This window comes from Podarcis muralis, chromosome 14 (assembly GCF_964188315.1).
Source record: "Podarcis muralis chromosome 14, rPodMur119.hap1.1, whole genome shotgun sequence".
NCBI classification, from domain to species: domain Eukaryota; kingdom Metazoa; phylum Chordata; class Lepidosauria; order Squamata; family Lacertidae; genus Podarcis; species Podarcis muralis.
In genome coordinates, this window is record NC_135668.1 from 50,895,057 (window position 1) to 50,919,891 (window position 24,835).

At 47.0% G+C, this 24,835-nt stretch overlaps 2 protein-coding genes across 5 annotated transcripts in view; one reads left to right on the plus strand and one right to left on the minus strand.

Moving 5' to 3' along the window:
- The window catches only part of LOC114583983 (lysosomal alpha-glucosidase-like), a 38,332-nt gene that overhangs the window by 13,188 nt on the left and 309 nt on the right, over nucleotides 1-24,835 (minus strand). The window contains exons 1-13 of one of the 4 annotated variants that reach the window (XM_028705383.2): nucleotides 17,498-17,652; nucleotides 13,103-13,628; nucleotides 11,135-11,280; nucleotides 10,679-10,844; nucleotides 9,422-9,518; nucleotides 7,480-7,599; nucleotides 5,835-5,953; nucleotides 4,546-4,677; nucleotides 3,784-3,894; nucleotides 3,349-3,462; nucleotides 686-770; nucleotides 323-440; nucleotides 19-152 (exon numbers count right to left, since the gene is read on the minus strand). In XM_028705383.2, the coding sequence (XP_028561216.2) occupies nucleotides 19-152; nucleotides 323-440; nucleotides 686-770; nucleotides 3,349-3,462; nucleotides 3,784-3,894; nucleotides 4,546-4,677; nucleotides 5,835-5,953; nucleotides 7,480-7,599; nucleotides 9,422-9,518; nucleotides 10,679-10,844; nucleotides 11,135-11,280; nucleotides 13,103-13,628; nucleotides 17,498-17,637 (2,008 nt within the window). In that variant the 5' untranslated portion in view covers nucleotides 17,638-17,652. Of the gene's footprint in view, nucleotides 1-18; nucleotides 153-322; nucleotides 441-685; nucleotides 771-3,348; nucleotides 3,463-3,783; nucleotides 3,895-4,545; nucleotides 4,678-5,834; nucleotides 5,954-7,479; nucleotides 7,600-9,421; nucleotides 9,519-10,678; nucleotides 10,845-11,134; nucleotides 11,281-13,102; nucleotides 13,629-14,580; nucleotides 15,462-17,260; nucleotides 17,384-17,497; nucleotides 17,653-24,835 lie in introns of those variants that run through there. The other 3 variants (XM_028705385.2, XM_028705387.2, XM_028705384.2) reach the window with 3 other exon arrangements.
- The window catches only part of MAFK (MAF bZIP transcription factor K), a 31,123-nt gene continuing 23,617 nt past the window's right edge, over nucleotides 17,330-24,835 (plus strand). Inside the window, exon 1 of the mRNA XM_077918708.1 lies at nucleotides 17,330-17,475. The gene's annotated coding sequence lies outside the window, so the exon portion shown is untranslated. The remainder of the gene's footprint in view (nucleotides 17,476-24,835) is intronic.

A 24,835-nucleotide genomic window follows, 5' to 3' on the forward strand; every position in this document is an offset into this window, starting at 1 on the left:
AAAACCACTTGCACGTACCTGGGATGGAGCAAACCATGTCCTTCCACTCGCTTCTGTTGTCGCCAAGCCAGTGCCCCGAATACCTGCCCTGGCTGGGGAAGGAGGAGCGGGAGATGACAAAAGGCCGCTTCCCTCGGATCTTGACTAGAGCGCTGAAAGTGGGGGGAAAGAAAGAGGAGACTAGCAAAAATGTTTGCTTGTAAGCTGAGAGCACGGGAAGGGATGCCAGCTAACTTTGGCCCCGGAAACCGGACATGTCTTGTTTGTCACTGATGCTCTCATGCCCCAGACAAACCCATCCACCAAGGCGATGGGAACTTACCTAGCAGTAGCCTTAGCTTCCATCAGCCCATAGAGGTTGTGGAGGTTGTAGTGCACCGATGCGTTCTGCCTGGAGGAGGCACAGATGGTCTTGGCGGAAAGGGAATTTCCCAGTACGGCTGGTGGAGAAAGAGAACGGCTGGTTAGAAGTAGTACAACAAATCGTGTGCGCTTGGCAAACAGGTACGAGCTCCTGTCTGGGGTGGTTGACCCATGGAGACCATCTCTCTCTCTCTCTCTCTCTCTCTCTCTCTCTCTCTCTCTCTCTCTTCCTATTGCGCACAAACACAGAGGCAGTCACTCAAGGCGGCTATTGTAGGATCATGGGCATGTACAGAAGGATCTAAAGCATCTCCTCTCTTACCGGGCACGTATGGGGGTTTATCCAGCTCTTCCTGGGAACAGCCTGCGGTGGAGCCATCCACAAAGTTCGAAGGTTCATTCATGTCCTAAAGCAAAGAGATTGGGGCCAATTAAAATGTCCCAGTTCACACACTACCCACGGAAATTTAAATTTCCTCAAGCACAGGTCAGTTGCAGACCATGGGACTTGCCCTGAAGCCAACACGAGCATTTGAAGCGCAACATTTTTTCGTGTTTCTAAGGCACAAATATCTGTGTTTGTTCAATGTGAATGTAGCCCTAAGGTTATGGCCTGACCATAGGTTGCGAAGCAGTGAGGGGTGACCCCCAGCTCCTTAAACAGGGTTGACTCAGAAATAAGCCATGCTACTCCCCATCCCGTCTGCAAAAGTGAAAAATAACTTGGCTTATTTTTGAGCTAATCTGAATTTGGACTGGAGGCCACCAGCAGCAGCTCTGACCCACAAGCCTCCCTCCCTCATCTCCCCATAAGCCTCCTTGCCTGCCCCCTGCTCTTTCTCCCCCCCCCTTCCTTCCTTCCCACCCATTCACCCGCCCTCCAAACCCCTTTTTCCTGCCCCACACGGCCGGCTGCAGCTACTGACACTCTTAATTTTGGAGGAAACAGGAGCAGGGAAGAGAAAGAGGTCTCTTACCACCTCCCTCTGGTGCCACATCCAAGAAGCCCAAGGGGGAACTATTGAAACGTCTCTTGGGAGAAATTATATTTCCCAGGATCGACTTAGGGGCGCATTTATTCAGGTATTTATTGTGTTTCCATCCTACTTTTTTCTCCAAGGAGCTCAATGTGGCACACACGGTTCTCTCCCCCTTCCTCGTTTAATCCGCATAACAACCATGCGAGGTAGGTTAGGCCAAGAGGCAGCAACTGGCCCCCAAGGTCACCCTGTGAGCTTCATGGCCAACTGGGGATTCAAACCCCGGTCTCCCAGGTTCTAGTCGGACACTCTAACCACTAAGCCACACTGCCTCTAGGAAGCTGCCTTATACCAAGTCAGACCACTGGCTCACCCAGCTTAGTGCTACGGGCAGTGGCTCTCCAAGGGATTGGACCTGCGACCTTCTACCTGCAAGGCAGGTGCTCGGCCAATAAGCTATGGTCCTTCCCCCAGCCTTGCGCCTGGTCTGCTGTTTAACAGCACCCCTGGCACTGGGCTTTAATGTTTAGCACCCACATTGGGTCAGAGGAGCGTGGGATGTGATCCATGAGAGGCAGTCAAGTACAACATTCCTTTTAATACTAGAGAAGACATGTGAGGGAAAGTTTAGTCCAGCCAGTCGAAACTTATTGTTCCTTCTGGCTGGAGCATCCTTCCATTTGTATGTGATAAGTGGGTGTGACCTAACCTGCCCATGTAACAAAAGGACAAGTTATGCAGCACCCTTCCCTCTTTGACTTCCTTCTTCGTTTGACCAGCTTTTAGCTAGGACTGCTCTGCTAGCTCTCAGCTAGCAGAAGCACTGAGATTATTCCCCCATATGGGGTAGATCCGCATGTACATATTTGTAACTAAGTCTGCCTTCAGGAATCCAGCTGTGAACTGATGTGAGTAAACTTTTGTTGACTTTGAACAAGATTGTGGTGTCTTTATTCTTTTAGGAGGGATTCAAGGGAACTTACCAGGAACATACAATTCAATCTGAGACAGACTGAATTGTATAATAGTGAGAGGCTCACACAAGCCTGCAACCAGATGTCTGCTGTGCATGTAAAAAGGGGAATGTAACTCTGCTAAGTAAAGGAACTTGCTAGCGCAAGTTAGGAAGGATAGTAATAAACAATATATCCTTTCCTGCCACCCTGAACATTCCCACAAGGAGTGATTAGAGTGACAGACTTTGACTTGGGAGACCAGGGTTCAAATCCCCACTCAGTTATAAAGCCCACTGCGTGGCCATGGACCAGTCTCTGTCTCTCAACCTAATCTACCTCGCACGGTTGTTGCGGAGATGCCACGAGGAGTGGCAGAAACCACGTACCACACTCCCAACTCCTGGGAGACAGAGGTGGGACATAAATGCTTATAGGGACAGAACGACCTAAATTGCATAGAAACTTATTCATGTATGCTACTACAGTAGCTAGAATGTCACTCGCCCCAAAATGGAAAGAAGTAAGAAGTCCCAGCAAAGGAAGAATGGATACAAAAACTTATGGAATACGCAGAAATGGCGAAACTTACCGGAAGAATGAGAAATCAAGATAACAAACTTTTTAAAATAAAAGAATGGAAATGGTTTATTGAATATTTGCAGATAAATTGTAAGCAGATAAGATCATTGGCAGGATTGTTGTATTAACCTGCAGCTTGATAAGCGTATATACTTAAAGTAGATGAATAAATGAGCAAATTAAGTAAATATGGATATGCAAAGGATATTAAAAATAAATTTAAGGAACCACAGAAAGAAGGGGAAGGAAGTTAAGTTTTGAAATGTTAAAATGATTGTAAAATTAGTGAAATGTATAAACTTGAAAAGTATAAATAAAATTTGAAAAACTGGAAAAAAGAGAGTAGATGACCCTTTGGGTGATTTCCAGCTGTACAGTTCTATGATTCTAATACTCATCACCTCTCCTTTTCAGTGCCCACTCAACTTTTTTCTGTTTAGAAACTGAAAAAGATTGAAGAAGGAACTTACAATCCAAAGGCCATCGAAGGGGACGAGGGAGTGGAATCTGTCCAGGTTTTCCAGCCACCACTGGTGAGTGTTTAGGTTAGAGAAGTCGGGGAAAGCGGTGAAGCCAGGCCAGACCTAGGGGGTGGGGGACAACAGCACAAATCTGATGGATAAAATTCAGGAAGAGTTGAACCCAATCAACTTTCTGCATGGGGTGCAATAGGTTAGCGCCTTATCCAGCCCACCAGGCTTACCCATATATATTTTTTAAATTCATGTTTACCATCTAGGCCAGTAGTTGCCACCAGCCTTTGGGTTCCATAAAAGTACCCCCAGTGATAATACCCTGTACTGAGAATAGCTCTTTGTACAACACACTAAGGAAGATAACAATACAATAAAATTCAAAACAGTAAATTGAAGAGGCAAAACGCCACCCCGCTCCTTTGCTCTCACCTTCCCTATCAGAGGTTTTCCTTGGGTGCTGTTGATGAATATTCCACGCTTCAAGCCTTCATCGTAAGGCCAGTAAGAGCCTGGAGGTTGGGTGCTGCTGATTCCTGGGTCCTGGGGGGAAAGCAAAAGGTGGTCAAGCAGGCTAGGGATCCACACAGCAGTGAAACCAGCCTCTTGCACCAAATGGATCTTTGGCTACCTGCTTCAAGAAAGGCAGGAAACTCAGATGTTCTACTGGGCTAGAGCAGTGGTTCCCCAACATTTTCAGGCCACTGCCTCCTTGTTTCCATAATGTCACCCCCCCCCCATTGTTCCTGCAACTGTATGTCAGTCAGGTGGAAAAGCTCTATAGCGCGGGGGAAAAGCACACATCACTAAATACCGTAAAAGGCCATTTGTAGGGAGAACAGGGACCTTTGCTGAAAAGTACTTCTGAGCAAACAGGATTTTGTCCATGGATGAAGGACAATGCAAGTTTTTTGGGGGAAGAGAATGCTATATTTAATGCCACATGGAACCGCTTTTTCCATTCTCGCTTCTAGATTGCATTTTGCCGCCATGGCTAAATAAATAAAACACACAGGATTTGGGAAATGCAAAGCTCTAAATAAAGCATCCCAGCATAGCAGCAGCCTTTGATGAAAGCTACACCAGAGCGACAGGATGTTACTTACTTTGCTTGAAAAAGTTAAATCGTACCTTGGAATTGCACATTTATATTGCTGGAGAAAGAAAGAAGTGAGAAAAGCACAGAGAGGTTACCAGAATCATCACGTAGCGCTGCCCATGTTTGTGAAGGTCTTCCACCAACTGGGGGAGAGTGCCAAACTTCTGGGAGTCGATGGTGAAGTCTCGATAGCCATCCATGTAGTCAATATCATTCCACTGGGCAGCCTGCGAAAAGAAAGCATAGATATCATAGAACTGTAGAGCTGGAAGGGAATCTGAGGATCATCTAGTCCAACCACCTGCAATGCAGGAATATGCAGCTGCCCCATGCAGGGATTGGACCTGGGACACTGGCATTATCAGTACCATGCTCTACTCAACTGTGCTACCTCAGCTGAGAAAGAAAGAGTGTTGGACCAGAACTGCAGAAAGCTACTAACAGCACAATCCTATCCATGTCCACTCAGAAGTAAGGTAAAGGTAAAGGGACCCCTGACCATTAGGTCTAGTCGTGGCCGACTCTGGGGTTGCAGCGCTCATCTCGCTTTATTGGCAGTGGGAGCCGGCGTACGGCTTCCAGGTCATGTGGCCAGCATGACTAAGCCGCTTCTGGCAAAGCAGCGCACGGAAATGCCGTTTACCTTCCTGCCTGAGCGGTACCTATTTATCTACTTGCACTTCATGCTTTTGAACTGCTAGGTTGGCAGGAGCGGGGACCGAGCAACAGGAGCTCATCCCATCGCGGGGATTTGAACCACCGACCTTCTGATCGGCAAGTCCCTAGGCTCTGTGGTTTAACCCACAGCGCCACCAGCGTCCCTCCACTCAGAAATATGTCCTATTAAATTCAGTCTTATTGAATGATTCAGTCTATTCAGTGCTATTAAATTAACTTACTATCAAATTAAGTTAAATTAGGATTGCTGCCTTAGCTATTAAACACACTGGGCGACCTTAGGCGATTCACTCTCTCTCAACCTAACCTACTTCACAAGGTCACTGTGAGGCTAAAGCAGAAGGGAGGGGGGGTGTACTGCCCTAAGAATGTAAAACGAGCCTGCTGGAGCAGCTCAGGGGCCCACCTAGTCCAGCATCCTGTTCCTGGCCAACCAGATGCCTGTGGACCCGCAAGCAGGGTCCAGGCCCAAGAGGCCTCTTCTCTCCTGTGGTTCCCAGCGACTGGCATTCGAAAGCATTGACAACCATTGGCCGACAGTGGCTGACAATGGGTCTCTAGGATTTCAGACAGGAGTCTTAACCAAGCCCTCCTTGGGAGATGCAGGATTTGAACATGAGACCCTTTGCATGGAAAACACCATGTGCCACACCCCTGACCTAAATCTGCAAGCTTTTCATTCTGGAGGGTCCCGGTTGATGTTTACCTGCGGGATCTGAAAATTCCTCATGGCCTTGACGATCTCCCAGGTCTCGTTGCTTGTTCCATAGCCCCAGCGGCAGAGATGGAAACCCAATCCCCAAAAGGGAGGCATGGCAGGGAAACCTAAAACAAAAACCAGGAAAGTGTTAGGTGTGCTGCCTCCTCTGCCCCAGAGCCACGCTCTTCTTCCTCCTGTGCCTTTTGACTCGTCCAAGTCGGAGTTTACTGCTTATTTGCAGTTATTTGCATTCTGATTTAATCCACGTAGTGCAGTGTTCTTTGTCATGGTCCAGTTTATGGGCGATCGAAGTCCTGGCTGAGGACGTCGGGATTGGAGACAAGATGGCGAGGTGGGAGCAGGAACGAGAGTCCAGAAGCCAGGGATCCGAGGGTCAGGAAGCAGGGAGTCACGAAGTCAAGGGTCCGAGGGTCGAGAAGCAAGGAGTCAAGAAGCCGAGGTCCAAGGATCAGGAAGAAGCCAAACACAGCAAGGTGGGAAACGAGTTGCTGTGGCCAAGAGCCGAAGGGAAATGCTGACCTTCTATCCCTTCCCGGCTCTTGCCACCAGGTGTAGTGAGTTACCAGTCAGCCTCACCTGTGTGCCTTGCCTCTCCAGAACAAACTTAGGGAGGCCCCAGTCCTGCAAAGTCCTACTGGCCACAGGGCCTGGCTCCTGCACACACTCCTGACATTCTTCAATCTTGGGTCCCCAGATGTGGGTGGGCTACCACTCCCATCATCCGCAGCCTGGTGGGCAAGAATGATGGGAGTTGTAGTCCACCCACTTCTGGGGACCCATGATGGATGAACACTGTTGTAGTCCACATGACAAGAACCTCAAACAACACCAATCAGCATGATTCAGGTTTACCCAGTGCAGGGATAATCCAATACGTTGGGGGAAACTGAGCTCTGAATCACTGCACTTGGGGTCATAGATGATTTGTTTCTGTGTTTTGGAGTGGGTGGATCGACTGTCACCTTCTTCTACTCCCCTTTCCACGCCCACTGCTTCCTCAACACTCTCTCGTTTCTTTTTGTAACTATTTCCACTATGCATGTGTCACTGACCATCCACACGTCCCCCCCCCCCAACTTTATTAGTCGTTCTGCCATGCTTCCCCAGTATTACAGCATTGTTTCCATCTGGAGGGGGTGCTCTTGCATTATAGCATAATGAAAGCAGGGCAAACCAGGAATGTTTGTCATGTGAAAAATTGCAGTTCAGCAGGAAGCTGTGGGATTGGAAACGAAGCAGGGTGCCTGCACCCAGACTGTTTACATACTATCAAAAGCACAAAGCACAATAGACAAAGGGAAGTTTGGAGGAGTCTATAGATACTCAACATCAAAAAAACGAAGATCATGGCCACTGGTCCCATCACCTCCTGGCAAATAGAAGGGGAAGAAATGGAAGCAGTGAGAGTTCTTACTTTCTTGGGCTCCATGATCACTGCAGATGAGAAGAGAAGACTCCCTGGAAAAGACCCTGATGTTGGGAAAGATGGAGGGCACAAGGAGAAGGGGACGACAGAGGATGAGATGGTTGGATGGTGTTCTCGAAGCTACCAGCATGAGTTTGACCAAACTGCGGGAGGCAGTGGAAGACAGGAGTGTTTAGTCGGACAACAACAAAAATAGATACTCACCAATCACCTGCTGGTACTGCTGGACCACCAAGTTGGGGTCTGGGCCTAGGAAGATGTAGAAATCCAGAATGCCTCCAACAGGTCTCCAGGTGAGGGCAGGTGCAGGCTGAAGCACCACCTCTAGGCAACAAACAGGATAGAGGAAGACTTAGGGTTTGTCCACAGTTCTGCTTGTGTGGTTTTCCACCTGCCCCACTGCTTTCTCTGAGAAAACCAGTGCTGAATCAGAGCAAACATCAATCCACAGAAAACCCAATTGACGTTCAGCAGTAGAGAGTGTGTTTTCCCCGGGGAAAGTGGTGGGGCAAGTGAAAGTGTGCTCTGTACACATTAGTGCTGCGACTTTTCATCTGTTATTTGTCCTGTTTGTTTCCATTGCTTTTAAAAAGAAAAAGAAAAAAACCCGTTTTAAAAAATTTCAGTATTGCTAGGCTTCGACAGAAAGTGATGCATAAATATTTAAGAAAATGAATGAATGAAGAAAAAGAAGTGTTGAATTCAAATGGGCAGATCGTTGGGTAGAAGGAAGCTGGGAGAAATCCACAAAAATGGGGAGAATAGAGAAGATCTGTACTTGGTATCCAACAGAAACCTTCTTTACGGCAACTGATATTTAAATTTATGGCTTTGGATATCCTTCAACTCTACAGTTCTTTAAAAGGCATTTTTAAAAAAATTAAAATGCTGGAAATTGCTGGAGGTATAAAGGACTGGCATCACTGGATCAAGTACAGTGGTGCCCCGCAAGACAAATGCCTTGCAAGACGAAAAACTCGCTAGACGAAAGGGTTTTCCGTTTTTTTGAGTCGTTCCGCAAGACGAATTTCCCTATGGGCTTGCTTCGCAAGACGAAACATCTTGCGAGTTGTTGCGAGTTTGTTTCCTTTTTCTTAAAGCCGCTAAGCCGTTAATAGCCGCTAAGCCGTTAATAGCCGCTAAGCCGCTAATAACCGCGCTTCGCAAGACGAAAAAACCGCAAGACGAAGAGACTCGCGGAACGGATTAATTTCGTCTTGTGAGGCACCACTGTACATCAATTCTGTTGAATTTTTAAATTGGCTTTTCAATAAATGTGCAATTAAGTGCTACTGTTTTGAATTTTATTGTGTTGTTATCTTTCTTAGTCAGTTGTGCAAATCACTATTATATGAAGGGAGGCAATGGGGATGACATTATGGATCCAAGCTGTCAGTGGCCCCAAAAAGTCTGGGAGCCACTTCACTGGTTCTTAAGAGCCCTCAGGGACACACCAAGGTCCCTCTTCTCCCTTAGTCTTCATGGCTTTGCCGACACGATCTGTGTCTTGGAAGTACTTGGCCAAAAGGGTGCCTGTAGCCCTCTCAGCTGATGCAGGCCACCTGCCTCTCCCTCTCTTTTTCTACCAGCCACTCTGCAGTCTCCATGCAGTCAAAAGACCAAATCCCTTGGAGAGAAGGTCAGAGACAAGACACAGCCAAGGAGGGTTGAGAAGCAGCTGGCTGTGAAGGCAAGGAGCCAGCAGCTGCAAGATGCGGTTAAACCGCCCAGCGGTTGCTAAAGAGCCCGCCTCACGGCAGGAAACAGATGGCTCTTGCCTCCGTAAAAAGCCCCTGCTGCACCTCCAAAACTCCATTTTCCTCCTTTACTTCGAAAGCACTGACTCAGATTGGCTTCCCGCGCATCTGAAGTCCATCTGATTACCTGAAAAGCATGTGTCACCTGGAATTTTTTAAAAATACAAACCCCTGAAGACGAACCCACTTTTGACTGCCCTCTGACTAGTTATTCAAAAGAAGTGAGCTTACAAACATTTTTCTCTTTGCTTCCAGTGAAGAGCCTGAAACTCCCTGGTTTTCTTTATTCATCGCCTTCAAGCAGATCCACAAGGGCAATGCTCAGAACGTTCAGATTGGTTTAAGTATCTAAATTATTTCACCCCAAAAGGTGCCAAGGGGACACGTACCCATTGCGTTGCTGTTCATGAGGAATACCCCATGGGAAGCTCCATCTCTCTCCATGGCAAGGTAAAAGGGGTGGACGCCGTAGAGATTGAAGGACTCCTGAAAACAAAAAGAAGTCAAGACTCATTTTCAGCCAGCACTTCATAAGAACGCAAGCAGAGCCCTGCTGGATTGGGGCCAATGGCCCGGCCCGTCCAACATCCTGTTCTCACGGTGGCTGACCAGATGCCTCTTTGGGGGAAACCTGCAAGCAAAACCCAAGCCCAAGATCCCTCTCCCAGTGCCTGTAGCCGGTGTGGTGTAATGGTTAAGAGCAGTAGACTCGTAATCTGGTGAACCGGGTTCGCTTCCCCGCTCCTCCACATGCAGCTGCTGGGTGACCTTGGGCCAGTCACACTTCTTTGAAGTCTCTCAGCCTCACTCACCTCACAGAGTGTTTGTTGTGGGGGAGGAAGGGAAAGGAAAATATTAGCCGCTTTGAGACTCCTTCGGGTAGTGATAGAGTGGGATATCAAATCCAAACTCTTCTTCTTCTTCTTCTCCTGCTGTGGCCCAGGGTCCTGCTTGCAGGTAGCCCAATAGATGCATCTGGTTGGCCACTGTGAGAACAGGATGCTGGACTAGATGGGCCATTGGCCTGATCCAACAGGCTCTTCTTGGGTTTAGAGAGGCAGCCAGACATGATAGTCCAGCATCCTGCTTCCCACAGTGGCCAACTGGATGCCTCCAGGAAGGCTACGAGGAGATGGAAGGCAATCATTGGATGGACCTCCCTGGGTTTGCTTGGTCACAAAGCCATCTAAACTGATGGCCATCGACTGTGGCAGCAAGTTCCACAAGTTAACTATATGTATGGAGCAGAACCTTCTTGCCTCTTCCCTGGGTCACATTTATGGAGGAGTGATGATCCCGACAGGTGTCGGTGATTACAAACATGGGGCCTTATGGGAACATTGGCTCGTGGGGCAAACAGCCACTTTGGGGGAGGAGGGAATTTTAAATAGGAAAGCAGCCTGAAGGCGGTAAGGTTAACCCCTCTAACACAACTGAGGTCCTGAATTGAATTGGGGACTCAGCAGTTATTATTAATCAACTTTAAAATAATAATAATGGAGGAATCTGATCCACCTTTGGCCATTCAAACACGTAAGGAAACAGGGGGAAAGAAGAGAGAACATTTGACAAGGGAGGGGGCAATAAAGCTACAGCATGACTGAAAATAGTTAAGTACCCCCCCCCCCATCTTGCACAAAAGGTACCGTAGGAGGGACATCTCGGGCCCAGAAGGTCAGGGTGTTCCACTCCAGACTATGCAAGAAGTTGCTTCGATGTTCCCCCAGTCCATAAATGAACGTGGATGGAAGGACTGTAGAAATCTGCAGAAACTGATCAGCAAAGAACAAGGGAGCCACTGTTGTGTTCAGCCTAAATAAGGGAGGGGAAGAGATGTTAGGAAGGACAGGTGACGAGAAAAAGGCTGCTTACCTATGTTTCCCCTTGCCAAAAGTGTTTCTAGTTCTCATGGCTGAACAGAGAGAGAGTAGCTTTAAAATGTGGTGGGATACTAAGTCAAGTTCAAGGGAAGACCCCTCCTTCCAGGAGAGGTCCTGCTTTAGGCCTGTTTCACACACTAATGCATCAGCCTGGAAGCGGGACGTGAATTTAAGAAATGAATAACAAACACATAAATTCAGAGGGAAGAGTTGGATCCTTACAGCACAGTCCCCGAAGATTTCCGCTTCACTATCAACCCAAAGGGCTCCTTGGAGAACTCAATGGTGTACAAGGGATTCTCTGCTCTCTTGGTTGCTGGAGGAACATCAAGGGGCACTTCATACCGAGGCTTTGTGGCATCAGTGATCTACAAAAAGGGGACACATAGACACACCCAGGTAAACGGGAGGCGCAAGACATTGCGAATTGTGCCAAGGGCTCAAGCTGAGGCCAGGATCCTAAAGCCGCATGTGAGAGCGAAAGGAGGTCTCCAATTGCAACCACTTAAGACAGCTTCTGCCAACCTGAGGTCTTCCCAATGCCTTGGACCACAATGTCCATCAGCCCCAGCCAGCATGGCTGTGCTGAGTGGGGCGGATGGGAGAGGCAGTCTCCGACAGCTGACATCGAATAAATTATAAACAGAATGTACAGTACGGTCGCATCTTGGGCAGGAGTAACGCAGGGATGAAGTGTATACACAAAAACATGTATACTTGAACTACCCCCTTGGAACTCCCCCCCCTCCCTCCCTCCAGCAAGGCAGAGAGCTTAAAAGCTCTTTCTGCACCCGCCTTGTGTACAATTGATATGCACAATTTCAACCAGCCAGCTTTCAACCGCACAAGGTTGAAATCACACAAGTAAATTGGGCGTTAAGTTGCGGCTGTACTGCATTGATTGTAAACGTAATGTGTTTGTGTTAATGTATCTATGTTTGTTTTAAGATGTGTTGTCAGTTGTCTGGAGTCCTTTGGGTAACGTGAAACTACCAAGTATTCATTACCGTTATTATTATTATTAATGAATATGAATAATAACAATAATGATAATGATGGTGATGGTGATAATAATAATAATAATAATAATCATAATCATAATAATAATAGCACCAGGCTGATGAAGGCTGACTGAAGACCAGCAGCCTGATGAGGCAGGCACGGTCCGTTAGCTTCCAAAAGCATATTTCATTGCGCAAAACTAGCATTTCCTGCATGTACAAATCTCCCATTTTCCGCTGCCTCTCTCCCTTCCGAATGCACATCCAGCATGAACATCAGGGTATGTGGGAAGTCAGATCACTGGCCCATCAGTTTTGTCTCCTCACAGATTAGGGTTTCAGGAAGGGGTTTTCCCCAGCCCTACCTGCAGAAACTCCCCCACTGAAGTACGCCCTTTCTCCTCTTCCTCAAGGCCCCTGCCCTGAAGGGTTCGTTGCACACCAGGACTGCCCAACTGAAAATAGCAGAGCTGATCTGGGTGGGGAGCCAGTGCACACCCACCCTCAGATGTTTTGATAATACAACTCCCAGAATCCCTGTCCACTGTCCATGCTGCAAGGGGCTGGTGGGAGCTGGAGTCTGATTCTCCAACCCTGGGATAGACAGCATGCAGAATTCAAACATATGGTTCACGTTTTTGGAGCTAGTGAGAAATCTTTGCCCGTTTTCATTTCAGTGCACCGTAAACTACTTGAATATCACTGAATATCGTGATTTATCATTTAATCTAGCACAGGAGCGGTGAACTTGTTGCTCTCTGGATGTTGTCAGGCTCCCATCAGACCCAGCCATCATGGTCAATGGTCAGGCATAACAGGAGCCTGGCAACATCTGCAGGGCCCCTGGTTGCTCAACCAATTTGATTTGAATTAATTTTATAATGAAATGATTTTAGAATGTTGTATAATTTTGTTAGCCGCCCTGAGCCCAGCTTCGGCTGCGGAGGGCAGGATATAAATAAAAATTTATTATTATTATTATTATTAACCCTAGTGTACAGAGGCTGGCAACTGCTCTCCAGAGTCTGAGAAGCCTTTTCCCTTGGGGGTGCCAGGGACCTTCTGCAAGCCAAATGCGTGCTCCCTCGTGAGCTGGCAGCCCATTCCCAGCTCTCTTGTGAAGGCTCAGTAGGATTAAAAGTGGAAAGCGACAGCTCTGGGTACAATTAACCCATAGGAAATGACTCACCTTGACATGCAGCCGGGCATCTGTTTCAAACTTCACGCTGAGCTGCAGCTTCTCAACATCTCTTGGGTAATAGGTCTTTGCCTTCCTGGTCAGAAATCCTCGCACTCCCAGCTCAGTCTCATTCAGGCTGCCCAAGGTGTAGCTGGGGAAGTCAGGCGGGTAGAAGCACCAGGGTACCCCCCTCGCGCTGCCTGAAGGCCAGTCACCATCGACAAAGCAGCACCCCCGGGCCTCGCACAGCTCCCGCGTCACGACTGTGCTTCTCTCCGGGAAACAGTCAAAGCGGAGGCTTTCTGGGATGGAGACGCACTTGGTCAGGGGTGGCGTTCCATGCTGACCCCACCAGATCTGCCCAAGAACCCAGACGGTCACCCCGCTAAGCAGGGCAGCCACCGTCAGGAGGCCCCCACCCAGCCACCAAGCGGACAACTTCTGATGACACAACAGTTTCCCATCATCCTCTCCGGATTCTGTGATCTGGGGGACGTCTGCCGTCAGCTTCTGATAGGACTTCATTTTCTGTGTGCTGGATGAGGAAGGAGAAAGGAAGAAGAAACCCACTGTGACAATATTTCTCTTATTCGCAACCACAGGAACAGAAGAAATAAGCGCAGAATGTTATCTACCACCACCCCAGTAACTTTGACATTAGACTACTGCGATGCACTGTACAAGAGACGGCCTTTGAAGACTATTCAGAAAGTTCACACAGCCCAAAGTGCAGCTGCTGAACTGTTGACTGGATCAATAAAACTGAGCACATCTTGCCAGTTTTTAAACAGCTTCCCTAACTGCCAGCATCTTTCACAAGCGTGGAAACTGAACATGAGCCTATAAAGCTGTTTAAGATCTTTAATTCCAAGTGTGGTTTTTAGGCCTTAAAACAAGGATGGGAAACCTGTGAACCTCCAAACATTATCCGACTCCAACTCCCATCAGCCCCAGCCAGTGTGGTCAATGCACAGGGATGATGGGAGTTGTAGTACAGTACAACAAAATTTCTGGAGGAGTACAGGTTCCCTATTCCTGCTATAGTAACTGACACAAAGAAAGTAGGAAATTAAGTAGAGTGTCCTAAGCAGCAGTTTTGGGATGTGTGGTTTTTAACTTGTTTATATAAGATCTAGAGTTACAGGTGAGAAATGAGGTGGTCACATTCACTGACAATATTCAATTGTTCAGGAAAAAGCTCCAAAAGGACTTTTCCAAACTGAGTGAATGGGTGGTAGAAACATGAATGCCAAGCAATGTAAACACATGTAAGGTGCTGCATGTCAGGACAAAAGAAATTAATTTCACATATAAGATCAAAACTATCAGTGACAGACCAGGAATGAGATGGGCCATTGGCCTGCTTATGTCCTTGTTAGCATCTCAATGCCCTACTTGGTTTTACCAGTCTTGAGGGCAGCAGCTTTAAAAAGCAACATATACACACAGTCACCCTGTGCTTCCTTATTTACTGCAGCTAGGCTTACCTCTTGGGAGAGCTAAAACAAATCCACCTCCATGTGTTTGCGCTTGATAATAGTAACAGCAGGAAGGAATAAAGCCTTCTGTCTTGCAACTGTTGGATGCCACTACCGCAAACCTCCTAGAATAAGCTCTTGTATTTGTTTTCAGCAGAATATTTTTTTGAGTCTGCTCCCAGAAACACCATGAGCTGGATTCCATGGCTTATATGCCTGGGCTGCATTCTTAGCTGTGGCAAACAGTAATGCTGTTTGCTTTTTAGAGGTTGAGTTTGTTTTTTGTTGCGCAACAATTGTTAATTATTCCTGCCTGTTTTTTAAAAAAAAGTTTTTATTTGAAACATGTGTTTTTATTTTTTGTGTGTGCACTGCCTGGAGACCGCCTGGTATTTAGGAAACAGCAACAAAATTGATGATGGTGATGATAAGTAAAAGCCTGCCTACTAACAGAACAATTTGCAAGTGTCCTTTACTTGCAACAGAAGCAGTGTAAACACTTCGCAACCTAAGGTTACTTCTGAGTAGACCTGCACTGGCTGTGCTTTAAGTTTCATAGAATTTGCCCCCCCCCCCAAGTACATACAGGGCCACACAGAAAAGCCATTATTGCAAGGTGCAAAATTCAGCACTATCACAGTCTAGGGCAGAACTTGCTACCTTTCCCCCAATCAGGGCTCTTGAACATACTCTGTCTCTGTTTTTCAGGCGTTGTTCTATCACACACACACACCCTTTGATTTATTTGATCTCACTGCAGAGAAAAAGAAAGCGAAAGTGTTTTCGTGCTTTCCTACTGTGGCAAAAATCCAAAACGATTGTTTTAAAAGCTTTTTTAGAGGAAGAATTCAAATATGCAGACATCCCAAACCAATCTGATTAAAAAAACAAAACAAACGTAACATAAATGAACGGAGGTAGGGGGGGCAGTGTCTGTTATACTACATAGAAAAGGGTACTGAGCAACCTTAAAAGACTCGCAGAACTCAGTTTATGTCTAAAAAGAGTTGTATAAGACTGTACTGCTATTGTGAAAGAACAAATAAGAGACAACTTCATTAGATTATGAATTGTTGTTCTCACTTGGCAGATTTTACACAGAATTGCAGAGCAGGAAAGGACCCCAAGGGCCATCTAGTCCAACCCCCTGCAATGCGGGAATCACAGCTAAAGAATACCTGACAGATGGCCATCCAACCTCGGTTTAAAAACCTCCCATGGAGGAGTCTCCACCACCTTCCGAGGGAGTCTTACTGTCAGAAAGTTCTTCCTAGCATTTAGTCAGAATCTCCATACTTTTCTGTTTGGATCCCACCCTCCAAAGCAGCAGAAAAAGGTTTCTCCATTTTCCATGTGACATCCCTTTAGATATTTGAAGATGGCTCTCATATCTCCCCTTGACCCAACTCCATCAACTGTTCCTCATAAGGCTTGATTCTCTGGCCCTTTATCATCTTGGTCATCCCCCTCTGCACACATTCCAGCTTTTCAATATCCTTCTTAAACTACTGTGCCCAGAACTGGACATAGGACTCCAGGTGGCAGTCTGACCATAACTTGTGCACACAAAGAAAAATGTTGCAAACAGCAGGCTGATTTGTAATTTATTATTATTATTATTATTATTATTATTATTATTATTATTATTAATACCCAGCCCATCTGGCCGGGTTTCCCCAGCCACTCTGGGCGGCTTCCAACAGAATATTAAAATACAATAGTCTATTAAACATTTAAAAACTCCCCTAAGCAGGGCTGCCTTCAGATGTCTTCTAAAAGTCTGGTAGTTTCTCTTTGATATCCAGTGGGAGGGCGGGTGCCACTACCGAGAAGGCCCTCTGCCTGGTTCCCTGTAACTTGGCTTCTCGCAGCGAGGGAACTGCCAGAAGGCCCTCAGCACTAGACCTCAGTGTCCGGGCAGATTGATGGGGGTGGAGACGCTCCTTCAGGTATACTGGACCGAAGCCGTTTAGGGCTTTAAAGGTCAGCACCAATTGTGCTTGGAAATGTACTGGGAGCTAGTGTAGGTCTTTCACTGTAATTGACTGCAGCACTACAATAGCCCTGGCAATTACTATTATTTTGGCCATCTGTTATGGATGCCCTAGCTGAGACCCCTGCATTGCGGGGGGGGGGGGGGTTTGAAGCTTGGATTCCCTCCCAACTCTACAATTCTATGGTAATATTGTGGTTTCTAACCCCGCCCCCGAAACACCAGCCCTTAAAAGTCTCTTCTTCCCCCTCCCCTCCACTTCAACAGAAAACAAAACCATCAGGAAACACATGCGCTTTGCCGACAGAGACCACCCAGCTCCATTCACCCGCTTTTCCCGCGCTTCCTTCCCCCGCATGAATGAACATTCCTCAGTGGGCGGGGCTACGCCAAGTACGGCGGGTGGGTGGGAGCGAGGAAGGAAGAGCCGGGAGGAGGGAGGGAAAGAAGGAGCGAGAGGGCGTGGCTTTCGCTCCCTTGCCCCGCCCCAGGCTCGCTGACGTCCGCCGTGGCGAGGCTCGGGTGACAACCCGTCCCCGGAAAACGGCCCGAGCCCCGATTGGCCGGGCGGCTCGAGAGGGAGGAGGAGCTTCGGCGCGCGCTTGTTGCTGCCGCTGTTCTCCCTCCCGGCCTCCCCTCCCCTCCCTCCCTCCCGTCCCCGATGGGGGCGGGGAGGAGAACTTGACTTTCACTCACTCGCGGCACGCGCGCGCCAGGGAGAGGAGGCCAGAGCGAGGCCGCTGCGCTGAGGGGAGGCGAGGCGCGAGCCCGGCCGGCCGTTGCGAGGCCCCTTCGCCAGTTTTCGCCTCACGCTTCTCTGTCCGGCGGGTAGAAGGGGGGGGGGGGTGGAAGAGTAGCCGCGGGTGCGCGCGCGCGCTCCCGCCCTCCCCGCGCTCCCGCCCTAGTGCAAGGTAAGGCAAGCGAGCGACCGACTGACTGGAGTAGCGGCGGTTGGCGGCGGCGCGGCTTTGTTGTTTCGTGAGGGGAAGAAAAACAGAGGCGAATTCGGTTGGACCGCTGAGGGGACGGAGGGAGGTCCGGGATTGGGCCGCGCGTTGGGCCGGCTCGCGCATGCGCCGCCTAGTGGAAGGGAGGGGGAGGAGCCTAGATGGGAGGGGTCAGAGAGAGAGGGAAAAGGCTAAAGGGAGGAATTTGCTGAGTCATTGCTGGAGCCAAGCACGTGGTGGCAAAATAAAGTCTGCCACGCCGTATCTATGTAGGTATGAAGTTCTTTCTCCCCTCTTCCCTGCCCCTGTGTGGATCAGAGTTTGTTTGACTTTTAGAGGACATCTGAAGGCAACCCTGTTTAGGGAAGCTTCAATGTTTAATAGGTTGTTCTATTTTAATATTCTGTTGGAAGCTGCCCAGAGTGGCTGGGGATACCCAGCCAGATGGGCGGGGTATACATAATTTTATTATTATTATTATTATTATTATTATTATTATTATTATTATTATTATTATTATTATTATATTTTGGGATGGGAAGCTGGTCCATTAGTGTGGGGGTCTGGAAGCCAAGCCTTATGAGGAGCAGTTGAAGGAGCTGGGTATGTTTAGCCTGGAAAAGAGGAGACTGAGAGGAGATAGGATAGCCATCTTCAAATACAGTGGTACCTCGGGTTACATACGCTTCAGGTTACACACTCCGCTAACCCAGAAATAGTGCTTCAGGTTAACAACTTTGCTTCAGGATGAGAACAGAAATCGGACTACGGCGGCGTGGCAGCAGCAGGAGGCCCCATTAGCTAAAGTGGTGCTTCAGGTTAAGAACAGTTTCAGGTTAAGAATGGACCTCCGGAATGAATTGAGTGCTTAACCCGAGGTACCACTGTAACCATCACAGGGAGCTCACCCCTCCTCCTTAGAATCATATAGCATTTTTATCCTGCCCCTTCAACATAGGTTTATGTTCACAGGTGGCTAGCAGATTAGTAACAAACAAACTAAACAGTTTATTCATGATGATGAATAAACAAAGCACACATACTGAAGTTGGGATAGCTTAGTCAGTAGAACATGAGACTCTTAATCTCAGGGTTGTGGGTTTGAGACCCTTGTTAGGCAAAAGATTCCTTCCTTGCGGGGGGGGGGGTTGGACTAGATGATCTTTGTGGTCCTTTCCAACTCTACAATTATGTGATTCTACGAGGCTAATTGGGATGCAGGTGGCGCTGTGGGTTAAACCACTGTGCCTCTTGGGCTTGCTGATCGAAAGGTCGTGGTTTGAATCCCCATGACGGGGTGAGCTCCCGTTGTTCGGTCCCAGCTCCTGCCAGCCTAGCAGTTCGAAAGCACGTCAAAGTGCAAGTACATAAATAGATACCACTCCAGCGGGAAGGTAAACGGCGTTTCCGTGCGCTGCTCTGGTTTCTCCAGAAGTGGCTAAAAAAACTCTGCGGAAGTGGACAAATGCCAGCTACCTCAGCCTTTAAAGCGAGATGAGCACCGCAACCCCAGAGTCGTTCACGACTAGACTTAATTGTCAGGGGTCCCTTTACCCTTTACCTTTTATGGGGCTAATACAGCAAATTCAACCAACAAACTTAAACAGCAGCAACCAATACAAATAAATTGTAATATTGAACTGCTCTAAGTTAGTGAATGCTTACATTAGCAGCTCTTAAAAGCCTCTTGAAATTGAAATAACGACTATAAATTCAATAGAAATACATTTTGTTGTGGTGAAGAACAATGTGGCCAGGTGACCTTTCAGCTGCTCAGCTGCTAATGTTAATGGGCATCTTCAATACTTTCCTTTGTCTTCCTTCTTATGATTTCTTCTTTACATTGTACCTGAATGGGACAGACATTCAAATACATGACTCCAGATTCAGATACAGAGGACTGTCCTCTGTGAAGGAGGACACATAGTCACTGTAGCCTGTAAAGCTATTTTATGCTCCCAAAATGTTGCTGCTTTTCAAATTGGCATACGGTAAAGTATCTATATAAATGTATTTATTGCACACCAGAGCAGTTCAAGAAGCCAGAAGGCAAGACTTTATCTCTGTTATATTATTCACTGTAATAATATGTTCTATTTCATTTGTCTCCCAACTGCACTTGAAGAAGCTAAGGATAACATACACACAGCCATGCCCGCCCCCCGCTCTGAACCTCCAAATTTTGCAACAACCCTGGTGCTTGTCAAAAGGAGAGTGACAAAAATTGGGAAGGGCACTGAGACAAGGTCCTGTAAGGAAAGGGTAAAGCAGTTTAGAAAAACAATAATAATTATATTTGTATACTGCCCTTCATCCAAAGATCAGAGGGCAGTTCACAACATCAAAATACAAAACAAGAACACAATAAAATGTTCAGCCTGTAGAAGATATTATGAAGAGGTAGCCTGACAGCCTTTTTAAGATATTGGAAAGCTGTCAAACAGATCACAGAGCAAAGGATGTGGATGAACTTCTTGGCCACACAAGCAGTTTGATAGTTGAATAGATGGCTTGCAATGTGGCAGACTTTCTATTACAAGATTTTACACAGGGGCTGGGTGATCGGTCACCTATCAGGGATGCTGTAGCAGTGACTTTCCTGCACCAGCAGGGGCTTGGACCGGATGACCTTTGACACCCCTTCCGATGCATATTTTTGGCTTAGAGAATGGTCCGTGGTCATCAGGGAGCTTCCTGGCTTAATGGGGAACTGACCTATGCCCACCTGGTCCTAGCTTGTCACACTAACCGCTACACCATACATACAATATTCTGTATAAAATACTGATTAACTACAACTACCACATTGTAGACCTGCATAGACAGCCTGCATATATGATGCTCTTGATCTCTTAGGTAAAACCACAAATGTCACACCAGCTCAGATACCGCTTTCACTGCCTACCCCTACATGTTTACATGAATCATTTTGTGGTTCAGAGACACCATAAAAGGGGGCAAAGGGAGAAACCCTATTATCTTCCAACTTACAGATGTCTCTGTAGGGCACATGGAGGTGATACCTAGGTTATTTCAAGCAAATAGCTAGTTTTATGCCTGTGTGATATATGTGTGCGCATGTAGAAGCTTGTGAGAGCAGACCTACCTATCTAAAGCATTAGATAGATTAGATTTCCTGACACCTTAAAAGTGCAACACTTAGTGGCATGTGAAATGTCTCCCCTCTATTGGCAGGTTGTGAACATCCACAGGTACATGTTTGTAAGCAGTGGTGCACCTGTTTGCATTTCATGGCCTCTTGGCCCCACCGTTTACAAAAACTTAGTTTGTTCATAGCCATGTGTCCGTGTGGCTATATTTTATATATGCACCGTGTAATCTTATAACTTATACAAAGAACTGGTCTATGAAATTACTCTATTTCTGATGTTTGGAGCTGAGCTTATGTAGCCAAAAAGACACTGTTCATGCACGGGGTGGGGGTGTGCGCGCACATCACAGCTGAGTAGGGGTAAACCCCAGACCCATCCATCAGAGTCTATGTTTCCTCTTTGGTGGGGTGATGGAAGGAGCATATCACATGGCAACGTTTTGTTGCAGGTGCCATTTGTGCTGCAATTACAGTGGTACCTCGGGTTACATACGCTTCAGGTTACAGACTCCGCTAACCCAGAAATAGTTCTTCAGGTTAAGAACTTTGCTTCAGGATGAGAACAGAAATTGTGCTCTGGCGGCGTGGCAGCAGCAAGAGGCCCCATTAGCTAAAGTGGTGCTTCAGGTTTCAGGTTAAATACGGACCTCCGGAACGAATTAAGTACTTAACCCGAGGTACCACTGTACAGGTAACTCGCAATTTAATTGCATTTCACTTTAAGCACTTGGCATATATATATATACACACACACAGGAGGAAACTTTGGCAATCCCACCCTCCATTGCGCCCAGTGTGTTTTGACTATACACGATTTGGGCTTCACTCGTTCTCCGCGGATTGTAACCCCGGCATAAATTGAGAGTATATTGCTAATCCAAAACCACTCTTTTTGCAACAAATCAACATGGTTACATTTCTGGATACCTTTCTGTTTGATGAGTGTGTGAGCAGGAATTTATATATTCTTGTTTGCTACTAGTGGAATCTACCCGATGCCCCCGAGTCTAATATTGTGAAAACCAAGGAAACTCCTGGTTTCATGTCTCACCGCAGCCCTCCAATCAATTCAGTTCATCAGTCTCACTTTCAGTAGTCAGGGGAATAACCATACCAACCTGCCTTATGGGAAGGCTGAGAATGATGAATATGTGAAGGGCTGGGGGAGTTATAGGTTGCACATGCATGAGCAGTTGTGCGATGTGGGTAGGTTGGTGTGAAATCTACTCTGGACTTTCTTATAGTAAGTTTAAATGTTGTTTTGTTTTTCACGGATGAATGTGTAATTGTACTTTAGGAGTAGAATGAGCTCCAGTACTCTGCTTGCGGTCGGGGAAGTTTGGCTTTGGGTTCGAGGAATTTCAGCCTTGCTGAATGAGTCGGCAGATTAACTCCTTTTAGGGACTCTGGATATGAGGTGCCTCTGAGTCATTGTGCTCTTTGCACTTTCAGTGGTAGCATGCATGCATCCTGGCCAGCTAACTTCAGATGAGTCCATGCAGCAAAATCTAATCTCCATACGTCTTGATGGCATACGCAGCAGGCTTGGGTAGTTTGTGGGATGCATGCAACAGACCCCGGTGGAGGGAAGTCGCTTGAACTGGGTTCTGCAGCAGTGGAATCTATTGCAAAAGAAAAGGGAGTTTCGCTTTCTTCAAATCATTTAATCTCTGCAATCTGTGAACTACTGTGGACTGCTTTAATTGGTCATACCTTCTTCTGACAGCTCATAGTTGAAATTCTCAACTAGGGAGTGTATCTTAATCATCTGTTCTCACAGGGCCACCAGGGAGACTTCCAAAAATCTCATGGGATTCAAATCAAAAGAATTCAGTGAATACTGGCACAGTGAGGGCCAGTATAACTTGCCCACTGGTTTAATATTGGTACAGTATACTGCTTCCTTACTGGTTAGACAATGGATGGGCAGTTAGTGACCTGAGAACTCCTTGCAGGCTCCTCTGCTGATTTCTCCCAAACCAAGACACAGGCTCAGGGCGCTCCATGCTCCAGTGTGAGCATAGCCTTCGCCAGAGTTTTTGCCTCTTATGCACTTTCGCTTATGCACCCTGATAGATTAACATGTGTAAGATAACGGGAGAATGAAAACAAAGCATCTGTTGCTGCTTTTGTGGGAGAGAAGGGGATTAAAGAGCCCTTTCCCTGTGTCTTGCTCCTACAGGAAAGCATCCCTATGGAAAGTTAACATGGCTGGCGTTGTAACTTTTGGTCAGGTCAGTTTATGATCCCCATTACAGTTCTGAGAGGGGACTAGCTAGAAAAGCAACCATTATTTGTCATGGGTAGACATGATTAAGCATAGAGTTGTTTTAGGTCCACTTAAGGACTTGCAGAAACCCAGCGGGCTTCAACGTTTTGTTTTTTTTTTGTTTTTTTTTGGAATAACAGCTCTCCAGGTTTTTCAAAGTTTCAAAAATGGTCAGCCTAAAAAATGGAGCTGCTGTTTGAGAATCAGAATAGGATATGTGGAGTAGGGCTTTGTGTATTTTACAACCTGGTGACGCCTGTCCAGAATACAGGCTGGAGTATCTCGTATGAGAGGGGGGATAGACTGCCGTGGGGGTGTGTGCTATTTTTTAAAAAAAAGTTAGGAAAGAAGTAGAAGTTTGGGGAGGCAGAACTTTCTGTGAATTCCACCATCTTTCATTTAGACCAGTTATAAGGACCTGCCAGATGTTGTGGGACGACTCTGGTTATCTATTACCATGGGCAGTGCTGGCTGGGACTGATGAGAGTTGCCTTACTGATGTTCGTGGACATACACAGGTTCTCTGTCTCTGCTTTAGATAATTGTCGAATAAGTCTGGCACTCTGCTGTGACTAGAAACTTGGCTGTGCGCTAAGAAAGATGGTGGGGAAATGGAAAGCAACCTCTGGGTTGAGAGCAGTCCCCTGACGAGAGACCAAAGTCTGTTGTGAAGAGCAGCAGGCACATTTTGCACTTTCAGCCAGATGCCAGGATGGTGGTGCCTGACGTCTCCACCATGTGGAGGTGTGTTATTCCAACAAGGTGCACGCCTGGGGATCCTTTGATCTTGACTTGTTTTCACACACTAGCAACACATCTGTAGAATTCTATCCATTACATCTTATCTGCACAATCAGAATGAATTTCAGGAACCAAAAAGTCGTACAGTGGCTCCTTGGGTTAAGAACTTAATTCGTTCTGGAGGTCCGTTCTCAACCTGAAACTGTTCTTAACCTGAGGTACCACTTTAGCTAATGGGGCATCCTGCTGCCGCAGCGATGCTGACACACGATTTCTGTTCTCATCCTGAAGCAAAGTTCTTAACCCGAGGTATTATTTCTGGGTTAGTGGAGTCTGTAACCTGAAGCGTCTGTAACCCTAGGTACCACTGTATTGAAAAATATAACTTTCAAGCCGTTCGGCCCAAAAATGGCAATCAGGCATTCTGTTTTGGCAACTGTAACCTTGGTTTAAGGCGCTGTTCGGCGCCTAGCTTATACATCTGAGTTTCTAACACTGGAAGAGGGATGGGAAGGGTTTCTAAAGGCACCCATTGGGTTATCTTGGCAAGCCAAGAGTCTTTCAACTTCAGCCCCTCCACCTATAAAATGGTGCTACACATGCTTTACTCTACTTTACATGTAAACAGAACCCTGCAGGATCACACTAGGCATCTGTTTAGGCCAGAATCATGCTTCCCGTGGCATTCATTTGGATGTACCTCAAGAGCTCACAAGCAGCGCTCAAAGGCAGCAGCCGTCTCCCGCTGTTGCCCCTAGCAACTGACATTCGGGGCACGCTGCCTCTGAACATGGAGGATCGAAATAACCACTGATAGTTGTTGATTGACGTATCCTCCACGAATGACCAAGGTAACTGCGTGAAGCACATGCACAAAAAAGCACAACCTGTGCTAACAATGCCAGTTTGTTAGACGCTAGAGGAACTCCCCCTTGCCAGTTGTAGAACTGAGATGCTTCCAAACACAAAATCACTTCAAGCAATCCGAGACTTTCTCCTTCCTGTTTTCCAAAGCTGTTCCTCCTCTTTCAAAACTAAGCAAGGGGGAAACTATCTTAGGGGGAACGTGCTAAGAAAAGAGACCTTTGCAAATCAGGAATTAGCTAAGCAAGCAAAAATCCTTACGCCAAGGGCAGGCCGTAGAGGACCTCTATTATTTGGCTGCCTCTCACACACGCGATTCTGCTTCCCTTCAATCTCCT